Below are 20244 nucleotides of genomic sequence, written 5' to 3' on the forward strand. Positions count from 1 at the left end.
GAGTGTGGGTTCGAGTCTTGTTATTGTCAAGCATGGGACTTGAACTCACACTCTTAGGAGAACAAAGGAAAAGCTGGTTATACTGTTCGCAACGTTGAGACCACTCCCTTTCTTATCAGAACCAACACTATTCCCCAACATTATACACAGTAGTAGCTGCATTTTACTGGATATACCTTTTCTGATGATCCATACCAAGCAAAGCTTCAATTATCACTTAACCTAACTTTTGTTTTGCTTTTGGTTTTTTTCAGCATGCCTATCCAAGGCTTAACAACATTGGGAGGCAGCAGCAGCAGCGACGGCCGCCTACACGCCCCTGGAGGAACCAAGTCTCCCCATCGGTACCAGTCCAACCATCCTACCCGGGCTGGTTCCTGCGCTACCTGTAAGTATCCCCTCATTCTCTTGAATATCTATCCAAAACAACTGTAAAACCATTATCATTATGCATCCATCTTGATTTTTTTCTCTCATTCAAATCAATGTATTAACCAAAGTGAGGCTAGAAGAAACAGTCTGGTTCCTTTTTATACAATTAATATTAGCATAATGTTATTGTTGTGTGATACAGTGAACATGACCGAAAGTCTCCTGATATTAGCCAGAGCCACAGCTTTCATGAAATGGCTTCTATTGCTTTTGAAACCCTTCCAATGGCTGATGATTGTTTTTTACAGGGATGCAGTATCTATGTGTATCAGTTTATGAGAATTACAGTGTGTGTATAAATTTAGCATCACGTTCCGTGAAAGGTGACTGTATTGTACACTGTTGATTTATGAATTGTTTTTGAAGAGTTGTGTTTGGATGCAAAAGCGTCAATTCATTGAATGTACATGTATGTAGAAATATAGTTTGTGAACTTGCTTAAATGGGTCCCTTTATAATGATTATAATAACTATTTAATGAAACCTGAATGGTTGATGTTACTTTTGTAAAATGTTTTAAATTCTGGTCGGTTCGATAGTCTTTGTATTGTTGTGTAGACCCATTCTCATTCATGATGTGCATTGTACCAATATTGACTACAATTTGCATCCCGTGCTGTGTGTCTTTGGTCTCCAGTGAATCACCACCTGTTGAATTCATTTTCCTGGTAGCCATGGGGTATCAGTTTACTGTGTGCCCATTGATTCCAGGAAGGGCCCACTCTTGGTTCTCTTCTACCCCCCCCCCCCCCCTCACACCCACACCCCAAGGTTGACTAGAAACTGGGTCAGTGTAATATAATTGAGTTACCATCTGCCTGATCTATTGTTCTTGGGTATTAAATGGTTCTTAATTAAATGATAGGGTTAAGTATTACAAGTTCTTTCTAATATTACAAGTTCTTTATGATATTTTGATCCTTTACAATATTGCAGGGCCCTTTACAATGTTACATGGTTCTTTACAGAATTCCTTGGTGTTTTTCTTTCCAAATTGATATTTTGTGGATATTTATTATGCAGTTTTGCTGTTTTAATTTTGAGCAATTCTTTTCTCTTCTTCTCGTTATTTGTGTATGTCTCCTAATTATGAATATAGTAGATTATCTTGTTGTTGATATTTATTATGCAGTTTTGCTGTTTTAATTTTGAGCAATTCTTTTCTCTTCTTCTCGTTATTTGTGTATGTCTCCTAATTATGAATATAGTAGATTATCTTGTTGTTGATATTTTTTGCTTTTGCGTTTTGGCCTAAACCTTATAATTTAAACAATATTGATGTTAAGACTATTAAGAGAAGTAGTTTAGTGTGCAGGATTTTACACCTTAAGTTTATCTTTATAAACATTTTGAAGTATAACATTTTCAGTGATCCTGAAACAGCAGTTCCAGCAAATTTATAGTTCTCCCTGTTGTTTTTGTATCGTATAGGTTTCCAAGTCCTCCTGTCAATCAAGTGGAACTTGAAAATGAGGATGCTGAAGTCGAAAACTACGAGGTAAGACATGTATGTACGATAAAGGAATGACTGAGTTAATTGAAAACCTGATAAAAGTGTGTGAATGTTTTTCCCTGAGACTAAGGACACCAGACTGTATGGCTGAGCTATCCTAATATGGGGTTGAATCTCAGTTATTACCGGTTATGGTTCTTGACTAAAGGCCGAGTCACACTGCAGCAAAAAACAAAAACAATAAAGATTACAATGCAAAGAGTACGCATTCAATTGGTTGAAATGCTTCATGCAGAATACGCACACGCTCATTCAACCAATATAATATATTTTATTTGCATTGTGATCGTTATTGTTTTCATTATCGCTGCAGTTTGACTCGGCCTTGAGAGGCTGAACCATAGCTTGCTTCTCTTCACCTAGGTGTGCTAATTGGAACCTGTAAATGTCAACTTGAATTGTGTTTGATTAATTCCCAAACACCCTACATGTAACAGTACCTAGGTTCTTAAATAAAAAGCTGAACCATAACCTCCTTCTATTAACTTGCTAAGCCTCTGTTATTTAATACAAAAACATGCGCTCTCCTGAGCCCAAGGTTTGCTCAAACCTAAACGAACTACTGTTTGAAAGATAGAAATCAAGCCAGTGATCTTCATTTAATAATCTTAGTTAATCCCTACTTTCTTTCTTCTGGAAATTATTCAGGCTCTCCTAAATCTTGCTGAGCGCCTTGGTGAAGCCAAACCTCGTGGGTTGACGAAAGCCTACATCGACCAGCTACCCTCCTACCTGTACAAGCCGGACACTCATCAGTCGATAAACGACCAAACCTGGTAAGTTTTTGCCTACCCTTGATGTATGGTCCATACTTGGGCTGTTCATAAGTATGAGCAGTTGGCAGCATCAGGGAGGAATCAATACATGTGGCACCATAACCAAATTGCCAGTGGGTCCAAACTCACAGAGCTGGAAAAGTTTGTTTCACAAAGACATTCATCAGTCACAATATAGGGACCATTTTCATAGAGCTGCTTAAGCACAAAAGATAGCTGAGTGTAATTTAGTTACCAGAAAAGTTTACCTGCTCATGACTTTGTTTCAGACAAAAATGTTTCACAGGGCAATATTCCTGACCACACATATGGACTATTGGTACTTGTATCAAGTCATTACAAAATCAACTTTAAAAAGAATTGCTCCCTTAACATGTCTTTAACTTAACTCTCTTCCTGCAGCTGTGTGGTGTGCATGTGTGACTTTGAAGCAAGACAGCTACTCCGTGTCTTGCCGTGTAGCCACGAGTTCCACGCCCGCTGCGTCGACAAGTGGCTCAAGACAAACCGCACCTGTCCAATCTGTCGAGCGGATGCCTCTGAAATGAACAACCAATCAGATTAAAGAGGTTGCAGGTCAAGGGTCACATTGTGTCCCTAATGGCCGCCGCAATTGGTGGAGGAAATCTTTCACTCGTTCAAGAGTTTTTTTTGGACAGTATTTAGTGTTTTCTTGAAATATCGGGTAATCGCATCCAAATAGGTTTCTTTGTCGTTTGGGGATGTGTGATTTATATTCAATAGATTGTCGTTTTACGTACATTCAGTTGTTTATTTCTGAATCGAGTTGATTTTTTTGTTGTGCCTTAATAATATACTCTTTATGGGTTTTTCTGGTCAGGTATTATGATAAACTTGTTTACAGTGCTTTTTGTGTTATTTTCCACAATGCTAGTTTTTATTCTCTTTCGTATCATTTAAAAATGATGTTATTCACTGTTTGTGCCACAACTGTATCCACCTGTGTTGCATTCGATGAATTTCATAGTCTTGGATCTTTCATAGAGATTTTCTGTTTGTGTTTTGTGAATGGCCTTAAAAGAGAAGAAAGTGTTAACACGTAGAGGAGATAAGTAGTTGTTTTTAGGGTCATGACACTTTCACAAATCGTACGGCTTATAATCTAACACAAAAAACTGAATCAAATGATGTGTATAAATGCATGCGCTGTGTTTATAATCCTGTCTATGTACACTCAGTACGACGGCACTATCTAGTCAAAAAAGTGAACGTCTGTTGTGTGTGCACCTGTGATTCAACTTTGAGCTCTTTTTAAGGAAAACAAATAAAAGGTGTTTCTAGTTTAAAACTAACATCCCAGTGTGCCTGGTGTAGGATTAGCATTGTGTATCCGTTTATACAAGTACTTGAAATTGAGTGTGGGTTATTATATGTAGCAAAAGGTCGGATTGTTTCACCTTAATTTTAAACCGATATGACCATTAAGTGTTAAACCATTTGATCTCAAAGCCAAACTGTTTGACCCAGGTCAAACTGTGTGACCAGGTGATCTCCAGGTAAATCCTGTGTTCTGAAAGTTTGAATGTTTTGACCTCTACTCAGTGTTAAACTTGTTTGACCTTGTGGGTTACCCGTTTAACCTCATGGTTTACCTGTTTTACCTCATAAGTTACCTGTTTGACCTCATGGTTTACCTGTTTAACCTCATGGGTTACCTGTTTGACCTCAAGGTCAATCGATTCGACCCTCTGTCTCTCTCTCTATCTCAGTGGAAAGTTACCCGTACTCGATGTTAGCTTTAACAAAACAAAAACAACTTTCAGAGATTTTTATGTCACACCTTTATATTAACATCCATTTAATCCGTAGGTTAGCCAGTGAAAAAAAATTCAAAAAATAACAGAAAGTTCAGAGATGTTAATGTGATAGAGGCTAGCAGATGTTAAATGTCCTTCCCTGGTAGTCTGGTGTTGGTGGCATCCTCTCGAAGTGTCTTCTTGAAGAGCCACGGGCCTGCCATCTCGACAGACCCAGGGGTTGGCATAGCTTAATGTAGTGACCAAGAGGCGTTAGATCAAAGAATTTTTCTGTGTGAATTTAGTCCTTTTTTGTGATGATTAACTTTTTGGATGTGTTATTAATGTGAATTTTGAAAAAAAAATTACAAAAAAAATAAAAAATAAGTACATAAATACACAGGAATAAAAAAAAAATCAATGAACTTCTATTTGCGATTAACCAAACTATAGTATTCTTTAAGATATTTCCATTTAATACTGCATTTATATTCTTGTTATTTTTTTGCCTACTTGCGGGATATATCTTTTTTATTTTGATTTGTACTTTTGTTTTGGGGAACAAAATTTAGAGAGAAATGCTTTGAATTAACAACTTATATAGATTGTATTTATGCAATAGTTACACATGTGAGGTGCTTTTTTATAGAAGTCTTTAAAACAAAATCTGGATTGTTTGGAATGTGCGTGTGAGAAAGAGTGAATGACTGAGCGTAAATGCTCTGTTCAAATGCAGCCTTGTGTGTATGCTCATGTTTACCATCAAGATTTATAAAGAGTAGTGTATGCTAATTAGAATGAAATAGTTCAAAGTTCAACTGTCTCAGGGTCATATGTGTACTTTAAAATCTTAATTTTTTTTCATATTTTGTTTTGTTTTGCATTTTTTCCTTCTCTCTCTTTGTATTCCATTTTGGGATGTCGTGATTACATTTTGCATTTAATTGAATAACTTTCACGCTGGTTCGTTGTTGGTGTTTTTGCCTTGAATGTTTTATTTTCACATTTCTTTGCTACTTGTTTTTTTATTTTACATTAGTTGGCATTTGAAAGCTCAGTCCGCATGGGCATCGGGTTGCTGTTAAATCCATCAATTTATGACTAAATTATATGTTTTGCAGGGCGTTGTTTTCTTGATTACATACGCAGTCCAGTTCAGCTTGTTTTAACCCAAGAACATGGTGGACAAAATTCATTACTTTGGTGAATTTAAACTTGTGTAATGGCCGTTGACCTTCTGTGACCCGTATTTAGATACAATGCACAACCGTGTAAAACTAAACACATGACAAAAATGTATACAAAGTGTTCACACATTTGTGATTTTGACTTGCAAGTTTGTCTGTCATAGCAATTTTTATTCAAGAGCATAACCACCCTCCCTTTCAGTTACCGAGCATTTATAAAAAGTCTCTGTTTTTGTTTTTATTTTTATTTTTTATTAATCGAGCCTAATTCGTTTTCGGAGCAACAGATTTTTTGTGGGGTTTTTGTTTCAAAATAAAATCGCTTCTTACAAAATATTTTTCTGGATGGTTGCTGCATGTATTTGAAGCAATTTACATCATTTTCGATCAATTTAGACAATTATTTAGAGGGACATTGCCAACATTTCACTCATAATATTGCTGTGTGACACAGGTTAAGGGGCAAACATAGGCATGCTTGTTTTTTTTTGAGTTTGTTCACCACACATGTACAACCTTCAAGGCAATACTGTTATAATTGTTTTCCAAAGTGTGTCCAATTGTCTTTGTGGGTTTGTAGAATCCCAAGTAAAAATATTTCGATGCATTCCTTTTTTTTTGGTTCCAGTTATTTTTTGATGTGGATTAATGCATGCTGAATTCACTCAACGTTTGGCTTTTTTAAAGCTGCTTTTTTCCATATAAAGGAAGCCATATAAAGCTTAAAGTTTTTGTACACTGTTGGTAAATTTTAGCCTAAAGGAGAAAATTCTCAGAGTTTGGTCTCATAAACCATCCCAAATTGGTGTATATTGATGTTCTAATCGGGCTATTCACCCCCCTCAAGCAGGATATCAACATGATTCCAATACCAAAACCACTGGGTGACAAAAGGTTTTTTGAGGTTGAGATACTGCATGTTATTATGTGTAAATTTGCATTGTTCCTTAATTTGGTGAAATCAATATGCTTAGCACATGAGAATTTTGCTTAGAAAATCAAGGTAACCAGTCATGATGACATGCATTGCTGGTGTCTTTGACTGGTCCCCTGCAAATTGTAAATTGTTGCTTAGCAATTTAATCTGTTCAGTTTAACAGCTTTCTGATTTACAAATTTGCCAATGGTGTACAAGTTGCACACTCAAACCTCATACCCAGGGTGACTTATGCGAAAACTGGTTTAAAACCAGATTTAAAGGAATTTCTGGAAACTTTGAGAAAGAGGTTAAAGATACCTCCCTCCGTGAAAACAAATATTTAAAAAAAGCAAAAAAAAAAAAAAAAAAAAGAAGAAGCATAAATTTATATAAAATATTTGCCTTTGTATGAACTGTGGGTGTTTTGTAGCTCCAGACGTAAAGGTTATTTTTAGGAATAAAACATAAACAAATAGCGTGATTGATATTTGGTTAAATCCTACTATTTTGGTAAATTGCTGTTATAACTTGACACTAGTTGGTTATTGTATAGTTGTGGAGTGTGCAGGGGACCAACATGAATGCTTTTCCATTGTAATTGATACATAGTATACCAGTGTGCCTATTTGACATTTAGATACTAGATAGACATGGGACGTGGGCTTTGGTTTTGTTCTTTTTTCTCCTTTTTCCCCATATATTTTACAATTTAATAAGTACTGTAATGTTGCTACTTATTGTAAACTTATTACTCCCAAGCGCTGCTGTCGTAGCATTAACCATTTTTTTCTAGAATTTGTCCATGCTTTGAGAATGTACCCCACCCATCCTTAATAATATTCCACAACATCTACTGTTTAAGATTTTGGCTTTTGTTAACTTTTGAACTCAGCTGTTTTCCTAGAGCTATTTTTTGTATTCCGCTTTATAAAACATTTGCCTGATAATAGCATTTGATTATGGAATCAGTTGGGATTGCAATGTTTTGTAGTAACATTTTGATTTGAATGTGGTGGTGTATTTTTTAAAATTTAATCTCTGCCTCCCCACTGCGTATTGTTAAATTTAGTTCACGTGTGACTGTGTGTTTTTCCCTTTGAACACCTAGGCATGAATTGCACTGTGTGAAATTGTATACCAGGGAAACCACTTGTATGAAGTGAACACCGTAAACGAATGTTTGGGCCTTGTGATTTGTTTAGCATGGTCAGGGGATAAGATTCCAACAAATAAGTTTTAAACTTTCCAAGATGCAATGATTGAACAAATCCCTTGATAAGACTCACTACTTAGTAGGAATCACAATCCGAAAGTTGTGTCCAATCTGTGAGACACTTTGCCCTAAAACCCAACCAAACTTAAAGTCATTACCAAGTTATTTCAGTGGCAAAGACCTAATATGCTGCAAAGAAATTCCACCAATACAATAATTTAAAATAAGTAAAGCTAACGAACAAGCAAACAGCAAGTTCCATTCATAATCTTACTTCCGCAAAGGATTTGTAAAACTTATAAAGGCAAATAATTTGCAAGAAGCTTAAACCTAGGAAATATCATTAAACAAATTCTTTTTTTACAGTCATAATCCCATCTTGGATGAGAATTTCATGCAATCATTTTGGGAATGAAGTATTTTTTGACACCAGTTTATGGAATGTTTGTCTTTCCGTAGCCAGTTAAAGCAATAGGGTCCAATCCACTTCCACCAAGTAACTGCCATAGCTCTACATATTGTTTATTTCAAGTGTCACTTCCATTATAATTAGTGTGCCTGTATGTGTGTGTGCATTTATTTATAATAGTATTTTAATTCTTAGTATTTGAATGCTAGCTTAATTAATAACAATGATATGCCGGTATAAATATATATTTTTTGTTTGCCTTTTCACTTTTTTTTTCTTCTTCTCTGTTATTTTTTGTGTGCAAAAACAATGCATCCAATAATTATATCCAAATCCAATTGGAGTTAGGGGGCCTCTTTCAGTAGCCTGCTTAGTTTATGTTGATTGCATATATTAATAAAAAACCAATACATATTACTAAAGATGCCCCTCAAGCTACTCTTTATTTACTCTCAATTCTGGTTGGATTTGCAATCTGCAATCATCATTCCCTTTTATCCACTGTCCTGCCATATTGATTTTTGTGTGATTTTTGGGTATGCCTTTTGTAAGCATTCTTTAAAACAAAATCATTGCTTTAACTGATGAAAGAAATAAGTCATTAATCACATTGTTAATGGGAATATCAGGAGTTTCTAGTTTTGCTTAATAATCCAGACAATTTTTTCCATACTGAAAACTGAACACTTATGGTGTGGGTTTTCAAATGTTTTACAATTTGATAGAAGTTGCTTTTTTGTCAGCATGATTGGTTCCTATGGTGTTGTGCACATTTTTTTGTCCTTGTTGTGGATTGTTCGGGATTGTGTAAGGTTTTTACAAACTCTCTTTGCATGGTGTCTGAAATCTTAGAGGTGTGTTGTTCAAACACCAAAGTACAAAGTTTTGTGGGGAGTGGTCTAATTTAAAGAAAAGCATTGCTCCGTGTGCATTGTGCCAGATATCAAGTTTTTTAATGTTACATAACTCTTGTCACAATAGGTCTAGATTCATATACCGTGTAACGTGCATGGGGAAGTGTATTTTAAAATGTACTGTTTTGGGCAAACAAATCCCATTGTGAATAAATGTTTCACTATGATTGACTCTTACAAACACACATCTTTGTTTGTTGTACTTAGTTCCACAAAGATGAAGACAGTATCCGCACTTCCAGTTTTGATTTTAAAACTGTGCACAGGTTTCCTCGCTTTTTGGCAATGTTATCAAACAATTGGAAATGCTAGGGATATTTTCAAGATAACATTTGATCTTTTACTAATCTTTGACATTGCTTGGTTTTCGCTTCTATGCACTCATTTCACCTGAAGTGGTAAATTTTTAAGTGGCTTCTTGTGATGAAAGAAACAAGTTTTTTATTCTTATTGCTACCTCATTGTTCATTGTTTGTACAGTGATTTTATCAGGATTGGCAGTGCATTGTGTTAAAACGGTTGTAATTGTTGGGTTTTACTTCTCTTAAAAAAAAACTATAAAAAAAAATACTTCTTAAAAGCAGAGCAGGTGAATAGAAGAGTGAGTTTGTTTCCTTTGGAATTATACTGTATGCACATCTTTACAATGAAAGTAAAGTTAGGTCGGTATTGGGCATTGAATATTCACATAGGCTTTCTACAGCATTTTTTTCACTTTGCTGTTTCTATATTAGACATTAGACATTGGCATAAGTTTTCACTCACTTTACATTTGCTGTACAAACCTATGTGAATGTCACATGTCCAATACTAAAATAGCAAAGTAGACATTCGGTGTACAAACCTATTTGAATGTCCTGTGTCCAATATCGAATAAGCTTTACTGTCATTTCTTTACATTGATATATTTCTGATGAAGTTCATTTGGATGTGTAGAGAGTATTAACGCTTTATTGTGGGCATTGTTTCTATACCAGCTTTACCTGCAGCATATAATCACACTATAACCTGTATGGCCATGCTTTGGTTAGTGTTAGGAATTTCATGAGGATAAATCTCAAAAGGTTGGTTCAGTAAAACTCAAAATTTAACAGCCAGGAAAACAGATTCAAGCTGGTCAGAGTGAAATCATGATATGCTTGAAGAGTTTTAAACTTACGGGAGATCAAACAAAATGACTGGTGTTTCTTCGCATATCATTCGCGCCTTTGGTTGAATTCGTGACAAACACTCTGTATTCTTTCGGTTGACTCCCTATACAAAACTGAACTAGCCTTCCTATATACCTGTAGAAAGCAACATTGCAGTCGAAGAAAACAAAATCTATATTGTTTGACAGTTTATGGTTCTAGATTTCTAGCAAAGAGCATAAATTAACCTTGTAACAAAAACAAATGCAATTTTTATGGCAGATGTCAGTTGATAATTACCATAGCAACTAATCAAGATACAATGTTTAGATTGTGTATTAAACTACTCAATGAATTAACCAGGAGATCATTTCATGTATTGTGAAGATTTTATTGGCAAAAGGAGAAACAACAATGTAGAAAGATTTGTTTAAAACCAATGGCATATAACTGTCAGTGCAGTCAGGTAGATTTGTGCATGCTAACAAATCAATAATGTTACACTTACATAGCTAGGTGTTTGATAAAAAACAATTTAGTTCACTCTTTGTATCTATAACTTAGTACACAGTTATTCTCATGATGGTAACCAAGAACAGACCAAACCATGTAGCACCGCCAAATCAACTGTCATGGACGATAAAATTGTCATGTGCGTATGCACTAAACTATCCACAGAGAGCAAAATGGCGGCAGTTTTTTGTTGGTCATTCAGATTGGTCTGTAATATTCCATCGAATTATCAAGTGGCATTCGATATTATTTTGAAAATTTAGAGCGCGATGAATCTCAAAGAAAACATGGAGGCCCTTTTTTGAAACTATGGCTTTGACAGGGCTCTGTTGGTTATTTTGAAGAAGAAGAAGAAAAAAAACCCATACACTTGAGGTTTAACTTCAAACCGGCTGGTGGTACCTAAGCCAGAGCCTTGTGAAAGCAGCTGTAGAAACAATCTTTGTAAAAAAGAGTGGAACGCTAGAGTAAATTTCAACCTAAAATAAGTACTAGGACAAATTTTAATCCAATTGAATCACTTTATCAAATGCAAATAACTGGTAACATTACACAAAAGTATCACCAACACTAAGTTTTTCCCTCCATCATTAGGTATATCGTGAAACCCTTGTCAAAATGTCTGTTACAAGAAAACAAATAGTCATGTTTATGTAACAGTTGTTGGTGTTTATTGTTGATATCTTGCATGTGTTTATTATAACACCCAATTATTTCCATAATGTGAAATGAGTGGATTTATTACTTATAACTATAACCCGGTATGAAAATGCATTGGATTTTTTTATAGGAGTTCACACTAAGGATAACACCCTGATTTATGTAGTTGAAAAGACAAACAGAATTGTATTAGTAATATATATGTATTAAATGAACTTAAAGCGCAGTACTGTTTTAAATTGAAAAGGAAAACCTATGGGGCATGTTTATTGTTCTGCCCTTAGCGTGCACAAAATTACCGCTTCAGTATTTATATTTCACTAGCTTTAAATCGATATTTGTCATTGGAAAAAGTTTGGATTTTGGTTCTATTATGGTTATTACTGGGCAGAATTTTAATAAGGTAAAAATGTTAATAGGACAACTAAAAATCAACACAGTTTGCCTGTTTAAGGGATTAGTGGATACTAGTGGAATTTAATTAGTTGATTCTTACATCCACTACTTCTTGTTGATTCTCCTGTCAGCAATCTCTCTTTGTTTTAGAGCATGGAGCTGATCTCTGCCAATTGTTGTTTTCCACACAATTTCATCCACGGATAAGTTAAAGTTTAAAGTGATTGATGTTCGTCATTTGTTGTTGTTGATTTCACTCGCACATTTTCATCCACAGATGAAGTTAAAGTTCAAATTGGTTGACAGTCATCATTAGTCAGTGGATGTAAATGATTCAATCCAAATTTACGATTAATTTGGAGTTCAAACAAATGACATATATATATATTTTAGATATAAAGTTAACAAGTGGTTGCTTCCTTTTCAGTTGAGAATGTTCGCTTTAAAGCATAGTGGATATTCCTATTCAGTGTTGTATTTAGAATGACCTAAAATGGACACCACTCTTATTTTTCACGTGTATATCAACCAAATTCACACAGACATCAACAAATGTAACAGGTGACTGGGCCCAATTCCAATTTTAGAGCTGTTTAAGTCGAAAATACTACTCAACAATCTGCTGCTTAGCAGCAATGAGCAGGGTTCCATGCACAAATTGTACATGTGACATGGTAGTTTGGCTGGTAACCTTATATTGGTAAGCATCATTTTGCTGTGCTTAGCTACTTTTTGTCATTAAGCAGCTCTATGAATTTGGGCCCTGGTGTTAGCTAACACTATAATAAATCTATGCTTTATAGAGCTTCAATACCTTGAGTTGTGTTGTAGAGCATACTGAGACCATCTGAATTATTCAGATTAAGATTCTGTGCCAAATTTTCAAAGGGCTTTTAAACTTGGCTATTTGCTAGGCAGGAATGGTTTACCAGCCAAACTGTCATGTAATGTACATGTACAGCGATTGTGCAGATCGAAACGGCTTTATGAAATTGAGCTAGGTAGGAATGCACATAGTTAATGGATGATTTGTGCTTTGCACTATTCATGAGGTAACACAAATCTGACAAATCAGTTGTATCCTTTAATTTGCATATTTGCATATTATTAGCAGACTGTATTCAAACGTGATATTGGATCCTTTGCCAGTCTAAATGCAGTGAGATTTATAATACATGCTCAAGAACTATCACTTCACTCTGTGTGTATTTAAAAATAATAAAATAAATAGTATATTGTTTTTTAGTTTCCAGTACATTTATAGGCAGGTATTATTTTAAACTCCAGTAATATATAATGGACCAACTATAAACAAAAAGCTGTAGAAAATGGGATTGTTTTAAAAAAAGAAAGTGTATTTTTGCAAAGATGATTTAACCAAGAAAAAACGCTTAAACTTTGTAATGGAATTATTATATTAACTCAAGATGCTCTGAGTGGAAAGTAGGAATCTCTGCTTTGAAACTGAAAAAAAAGAAGTTTGGAACATAAAATAGTAACATTTTGACACAATGCCTCAGAAGGACTGAAAAATAAACCAGAAATCAACAAGATTTGTTAGTTTAATAAAAGTGATCATCACCCAAGTGAAATGTTTTTGAGTGCCAAGAAAAGTGAATACCCAAATCTTCACAAATTGAATGATTGTTTACGCTATGAGTGAGTGATTGTATTTTGATGAAATCCAAAGTACAGAAAGCTGTCCGCCAGGGCTGAAAAGTAACTCTTTTTTGCTGGCACAGATTAAAAAGCAACCCTCTGCAATACTTTGATGAATATGAGGAAGCTTTTACTCTTATGCCGGCAAAATAATAACAACACGACCGTGTATCTGTTATAAAATATACCCAGAAAATAGCAATTATATGAGATTTTTAACTAGGCTCTGTTTAGCTATGGTAATCTGTGTCAGTTTTCTGTGTGAGTGGGTTATTGTTTGACTGATTAATTATTCTATAATGCACCATGGTTATTATTACTATTAAAAAAAAAAAAGATAGTGTGTAGTCTGAGCGAAGAGCGCCCTCTCTTGCTTTGTTTGGGGAGAGGGCAACTTTAGGGGAGAACAGTTTCTTAAAGGGCGGTATTGCAATACACCCAAGCTGCATTGTGTTATACTGACAATAAATGCGCGAGTGTAAACATTAATAGTCGGCTTGTGCTTGCTTGATTTATTGTATGTCTGTAATGTTTGTTTAGTTTGTTTGTTAATAGGCACTTGTGGCTAAGATGTACAAGTAAGCTTACAGAACCTACTAATGACACAGCAATTTTCAGAAAAATATCTTTAATTTTATTACAAATGATATTATGAAACTGCATAGCGTATAATATTGAGGCATTCTTACAATTTAAAGTCCATCTTATAGATTGGATTCTACCTTTGAGGCTGTGTACTGATATTTTAATGTCTTAACAAGTATACTGGCAAAAACACTTATTTTATGTTATGAAAGCCTAATTTAGTGTTCTTTAAATACCCTGGACACTATTGGTTATTGTCAAAGACTAGCCTTCACAGTTGGTGTATCTCAACATATGCATAAAATAACTAACCTGTAAAAATTTGAACTCAATCGGTCATCGAAGTTGCAAAATAATAATGAAAGAAAAAAACACCCTTGACACACGAGGTTGTGTTCATATTTAGATGGTTGATTTTGAGACCTCAAATCCTAAACCCGAGGTCTCGAAATCAATTTCGTGGGAATTTACTTCTTCCTCGAAATCTACGTCACTTTAGAGGGAGCTGTTTCTCACAATGTTTTATACATATCTACCTCTTCCCATTACTCGTAATCAATACTCGGTTTTATGATATTTATTTTGAGTAATTACCAATAGTGTCCACTGCCTTTAAACATTATAGAATTACATTCCAAAGACAAAAGTCGCCAAGAAAATTAGACAGCCTGATCGGTAAGCTGAAATGGAAACTTACACAGTAAGCAAAACAAAATGGCTGTTGAGCAGCTCTAGGAAATTGGGCTTTTGGCTGAGATGAATGTCCTTGATAACTTTGTTGTCAACCCTCTATGATGAATGTTGGTTAGTAAGGAGACAGATATGGACATTCAACCCCCCCCCCAAGTGTGTTCAGATTTTTATACAAGCCATTTCTAATTTTAAATTTTGGCAATGCTATAACTGGATGATAAAATAGTATAAAAATAATAACGTCAAATGTTAAACTACTTCCCTGCTTCAAGAGCGGAATAGAGGTGGCAGACTTGGGTAAGCCACCAGCGTGATGTTGTGAGTTACTCGGATAATTATAAAAGAGAGACTCAAGATCTGAGGATGAAGCTCAGTATTAAAAACTCTGTGTAGAAACTGAATTTTAAAAATAGTAAACCCCCTTTCCCAACCATTATAGATCCATCCTATGATCGATTGTCAAATCACAATCTGAACTCCCCTCAGAAAATTTCAGTGGCACTTCAAAGGCCAACCCTGTCATGTGACAGGTTCCAGTTGAATCCTCGCAGTAGCAGACGGAAACTTCAATCCGCATTGTGACATCTCGGGCCATAGAGGGCACTGTCCATTGGTGAGAGAGTGGCTCGTCAAGGCTTGGGATGGATGTCTTGCTAAGAACCAGATGGGGCGTGTCTCCTAAATCAGGGGGAAATATTTTGAAAAAACGGTTGTCAGTTCCAAGGGATATCGACAATCTTCCATGAGGGGATTAAATGCCAAGCTGGCAACAGCCAATCTCTCTCATACAAACATTGATTCCAACAACAATGATTAGGAACTGCACAAGCCAGAAAATTGTGATACAATGTTTAATAATGCTAATATATTCACTGCTGCCCCAATTCGAGGCTCTGCTGAATAGAGGCAAATAGACTACCCATCAACGATACTGTAAAAAGTATAGGCAGATGTTGTTTTGGCTATCCTTTAAAGTCTTTTGTTGGAAAACTTTCAAGTTCAAATTTAAATTAGAAAACTCTTGATTTTACCCTTACCCTTAACATAGGCCATCCATGCGGTTGGAGCGCCCTCTGTCAGCTTACACCCATCGGGTAACTTAATGTTGACATGAAGGCAAAGAGCACCCTTGACGGTGGCTTCAACCTGGGGTTGAGTCATTACTGGTGTTTTAGATGGGACGATGGGTTTGATTGGTTGAGCTGATAAGGACAACGAACTGACCTCGGCAACTAGAGGTTGGCTTCCAGCTGGGAAGACAATCTTCAACTGCCAAAAAAATATAACGGAATATTGTTAAAAGACATTACATAATACATAATCTTACATTTGAGAGCTTAAGGCTATATATTGTTATAAAAGGTAAACTGGCGTTTTAACATAGTTACCTCTTGGACGGTGTTAGATTCTAAATCCAACACTCGGATCGCATTGTTGTTTGTATCAGCAACATAGACTCTCTTGAAGGTTGAAGAAACGCACAACCCTCCTGGCTCATTGAACTCAACCTCTTCCAAAGTGGAACTGTCCACCTTGCCTGCCTTGCCATTGCCAGCAACTGTGGAACAGGACTTCCTAACGGGATCCACCATTTTTATCTAAAGGTAGAAGGAAAAATAAAATAGACAAATTTATGCTTTACATAGGCACAAGCAAATAATGACTCGCTGAAGGGTAAAGAGGGAACCAGTCCACTACCATGCCGACTTGGGTAGTGTCCTGTGCTTTTGCTGTGGTGCCCTTTTTCTAAGTTCCCATACAAATTTACACTTTCCTCATAGAAGTGCTTCTTAGAATAGAATTGCCCTGCCCCTTCAAGAACAATATTCAAGGCCTTGTACATTAGTGGTGTGCAATGAGACTAACATACCTTATGGTTGTAGGAGTCTGCAATGTACAGGTGCTGATTCAATGGATTCCAAGCTATGCCTATCGGATGCTGCAGTTTAGCATCCCGTCCTTTACCATCAACATCCCCAAACGCAAAGAGATTCTACAAAATAAACCAAAAAATGTTGAGTATAATATTAGTGTGACAACAAAATAAAAACAATACTTAAATGTCTTTAGGGCTGTTATTTGTCGTTAACACTAAATAATGTTTCAGTAGTGAAAAAAGGATGTGTCAAAATGTTCCGATAAATTCAAGAGTGTAGAAGTAACAGCTGGACAAGGTGTGTGAGATGAACTCCTTTTCTTCAATATCAAAAGATGATAAAAATCAAACAGTAAAATCTCCATAAAGTGAATGATTTTACGTGTTCTTTCCAATGAGTACAAAATATGCCTGCAGGAAATCCAGGCTCTGCGGCTCTTGTGTAAATGTGTGTTGTTACAGGTAACATGGTCGCCACATCATTAGTGTAGGACAACTACTTCTTTGTTCTTACCATAGGGTCTAAATCTCCACCAACAACACCCTTCACTGCTCCGTCTTTCAACGAGACGCTCCGTACACTGCTACTCTCGCTGTCTGCAACGTACATGCAGCTGAGGTAGTCCACATGAGGGTTGACCAGACCAGAGGGCTGTGCAAAGCTTGCATTCCTAGGGTACGAATTGTTTCGGTTTTCCTCCTTTCCAGTACCTGCATACAGAATGCATACGTTTGCATTATGCTCTCTGTGGATAAAAAAAGAAGAGTTACATTGATTTATTTGCAAATTGATTTTGCGTGGATTGGTATTGCATGTAAAAGTGACTCGGAGCACTAATCGTGGAGTATGGATTAACCCCAAGTGTTTCTGGTTCACATAGCGAACAGGTTTCCTTAGGTTTCCTTAGGCTACAGTGATTAAGTTCACCCAAAAAGTATTGGTTTCATAATCAGAAATATATAATTCTTTTTATAAATTACAAGACAAGACTGGCTTAAAACAAGTAAAAGAAAATCTGGGAAAATGTGAGGGTTTCATACAAAATAAAGCGTTTACATTTCCTTAGCTAGCCACTTGCTGTCTCTCAAAAACAGTCCCCAGATCTGGTGGCTTCCAGCCATGGCAATGAAGAGAATACTGTCATCTGGACCACCGAGGCACACATCCCAGGGGGAGCTCAAAACCTGTTCCGGGCCTGGAGCCCCTCCCCATTGGCACTTGTGTTCTCCCATCTCCCCCATGCCTGCAATGGTAGTCACTCTCTCTGCCTTCAAATCAACCTGAGAATGAGATCATGGATGATGTGACTATTATTATCATTAAATCATTTAATTTTACCACAGCATAAAAACACAGTGTGGATTTGTACAAGTCTGATAGACCCTGATGCTTATGATGACACACTCTCAAAAGGTGCGATCCCCAAAGCCAAGAGGAGGCAGATCATTGGACGAACATTGTGCAAAAAAATGCGAGCGTAATCTTAGCAGACCAGGTAGCATTTCGCAAGAGGAGCTATTGATTTCTAAAGACTTACACAATGTGGAATGCGCCTCCCAACAAGGCGCTTGTTCCATTTCCATCATTTTGGAGTCTAATCTTTTATGCATGTTCTTGATGTTTCTCCCAAAATTGCAGACAGGATATCTACAACCAAATGCGCTGTGCATTTTGCAAGGAGTCTGTATTCATTGAGTCATTTCATTTAATTAGACATTAATTTACCTTCCTAATGGCATGGTTCTGTGTGTCTGCTACGTATATAACATCCTCCTTCCACACCATTCCTTGAGGAGTGTGGAACCTTGCCTCCTGGAAAGACCCATCAACAAACCCTCTCTCAATGCCACCGATACAGTGCAATAATACTCCCTCCTTAGTTGTGACTAAGATACGATGGTGACCGCTATCAGCCACAGCTAGGTTGTTTCCTTGATCGTCAACTTCAACTTTCCCAGGGAAGAGAAGAGGCGAGTCTGGTAGAGAGTCCTTTAACCGTGTAATCATCGGAAGCTCAACATTTGTGATGATTTCTCCACGAGATTTAAAAAACTTCATGACGACCTCACAGATTAGAAAAAGTTTCTTGCGTTGTCCTTCTCCGATAATTGGAAGGAGGTACTCTCCAGAAGGTCCAATCAGGAGCATCGTTGGCCAGCATTGTATGTCGAGGGCATCCCACATCACAGTGTTATGATCGTTGATGACTGCGTGCGCAATATCATAACGCAGTACAGCATTCAGAATGTTGGCAGATGTTTTCTCATTTTCAAACTTGGCCGAGTGAACCCCGACGACAACAAGTCCATCAGTGATGGGGTATTTTTCCTCCAGGGCCTCTAGGTCAGGTAGAACGTGCATGCAGTTGATACAGCAGTATGTGAAGAAGTCAAGCACCACAAGTTTACCCTTTAAGTCCTTGTGCAACGACAATGGTTTCATTGTGTTAAACCACTCAAGGCCTGCAAATAAAAAAAAGTTCTTCTATGTACATCATTTTTTGGATTGAACAAAAAAGTCAAGTGATTATAATTACAATATGCTTTAAGTTTAAAACAATCCTTTTATTTTTTGGAGAATTCACAGTTTATGAACTTGTTTTGAACTTTCTTGTTAAGCTGTTTCTTCCTATATTTGTGGAAGCTATATTAGACAAATTCATAACTAAAATATTGATAGGTCATGGAGGATGGTGGTTAGCATGCTGCGTTTCTTTTTTCATACAAAATTTGATTTTATCATGAAACTGGTTAAGTGTAAACGTCCTCAATCAAAGGGGTGGGGCACATCACAGTCACAACTTGTTGTACGGCTGGTTTTATTTTAAATAAGTTGTGAGCAGTTTCTTACTATTTGTAGGAACTACGAGACAAATTCATAACCACCACATTGCTTGAAAATAGAGGAAGGTGACTGGTAATGTAACCTGTAACTCTACGTTTCGTTTTATACAAAAGTAATTTTATCACGAAACTGGTTCTATGTCAACGTCATTGAACACTGAGGTGATGATATACCTTGGGGAAAGTCTTCCACAACTTTACGTTCATCCGGGGAACAAACTCGCTCCAGATATTTTAAAACTATTTCTCGCCGTTGTTCGTCGGTTTTGGCGGCTGCATAAGCCATTTCTAAGATGTCTATTGCCCCCATTTTCTCAGCAGTGAAACTCAAACGAGTGACAGAGGATCAACACACTTTTTACACAACAGGAAATAAACGTAAACAACAACTCGTCAGAAGGCGCCCTCAAGTGTTCAATAAAGTTTACACCAATCAAGACACGGACCGTGAGCTGAATACTTTTGTGACAAGCTTTCTAGATTTTTGTGTTCAAGCTATTGATTTACTCCTTTTTTTTTAATGTTCACGTAACCTTTTTTATTTGGGTGAAGTTACTTGTTATAATAACCAAAACCGTCCATAATGAGTTGTCCAATGTTCTGTCATGCAAACCTTTTTTTTTTTCTTCTTCTGCGGAAAGCCTAGCAAGCACGTGACACAAGCAGCATGGTTGCTGCTTGTCTTGTATGTACTTGGTGTACATGATATTAATATGTACACAATACAATTTTGTACATGATTGTCTGCAGGCAGAACTTCTGACGTCA

General features: G+C 36.4%; 2 protein-coding genes across 5 annotated transcripts in view; one reads left to right on the forward strand and one right to left on the reverse strand.

Moving 5' to 3' along the window:
- Positions 1-13967, forward strand: part of LOC139941116 (RING finger protein 44-like) — a 71268-nt gene extending 57301 nt beyond the window's left edge. For all 4 annotated transcript variants that reach the window (XM_071937551.1, XM_071937552.1, XM_071937553.1 and 1 more), the window contains 4 exons: positions 255-388; positions 1864-1930; positions 2594-2721; positions 3124-13967. In XM_071937551.1, the coding sequence (XP_071793652.1) occupies positions 255-388; positions 1864-1930; positions 2594-2721; positions 3124-3286 (492 nt within the window). In that variant the 3' untranslated portion in view covers positions 3287-13967. The remainder of the gene's footprint in view (positions 1-254; positions 389-1863; positions 1931-2593; positions 2722-3123) is intronic.
- Positions 13129-19873, reverse strand: LOC139941115 (NHL repeat-containing protein 2-like). Its single transcript, XM_071937550.1, has 8 exons — positions 19651-19873; positions 18359-19095; positions 17690-17913; positions 17147-17378; positions 16627-16749; positions 16145-16354; positions 15794-16025; positions 13129-15434 (listed from the first exon to the last, which is right to left on the reverse strand). The coding sequence occupies exons 1-8, from the start codon at positions 19784-19786 to the stop codon at positions 15190-15192; spliced, it is 2139 nt and encodes a 712-aa protein (XP_071793651.1). The 5' UTR covers positions 19787-19873; the 3' UTR covers positions 13129-15189.
- Between the last annotated feature and the right edge of the window lie 371 nt (positions 19874-20244).

The sequence above is a fragment of the Asterias amurensis genome, chromosome 8 (assembly GCF_032118995.1).
Source record: "Asterias amurensis chromosome 8, ASM3211899v1".
In the NCBI taxonomy this organism is placed as follows: Eukaryota; Metazoa; Echinodermata; class Asteroidea; order Forcipulatida; family Asteriidae; genus Asterias; species Asterias amurensis.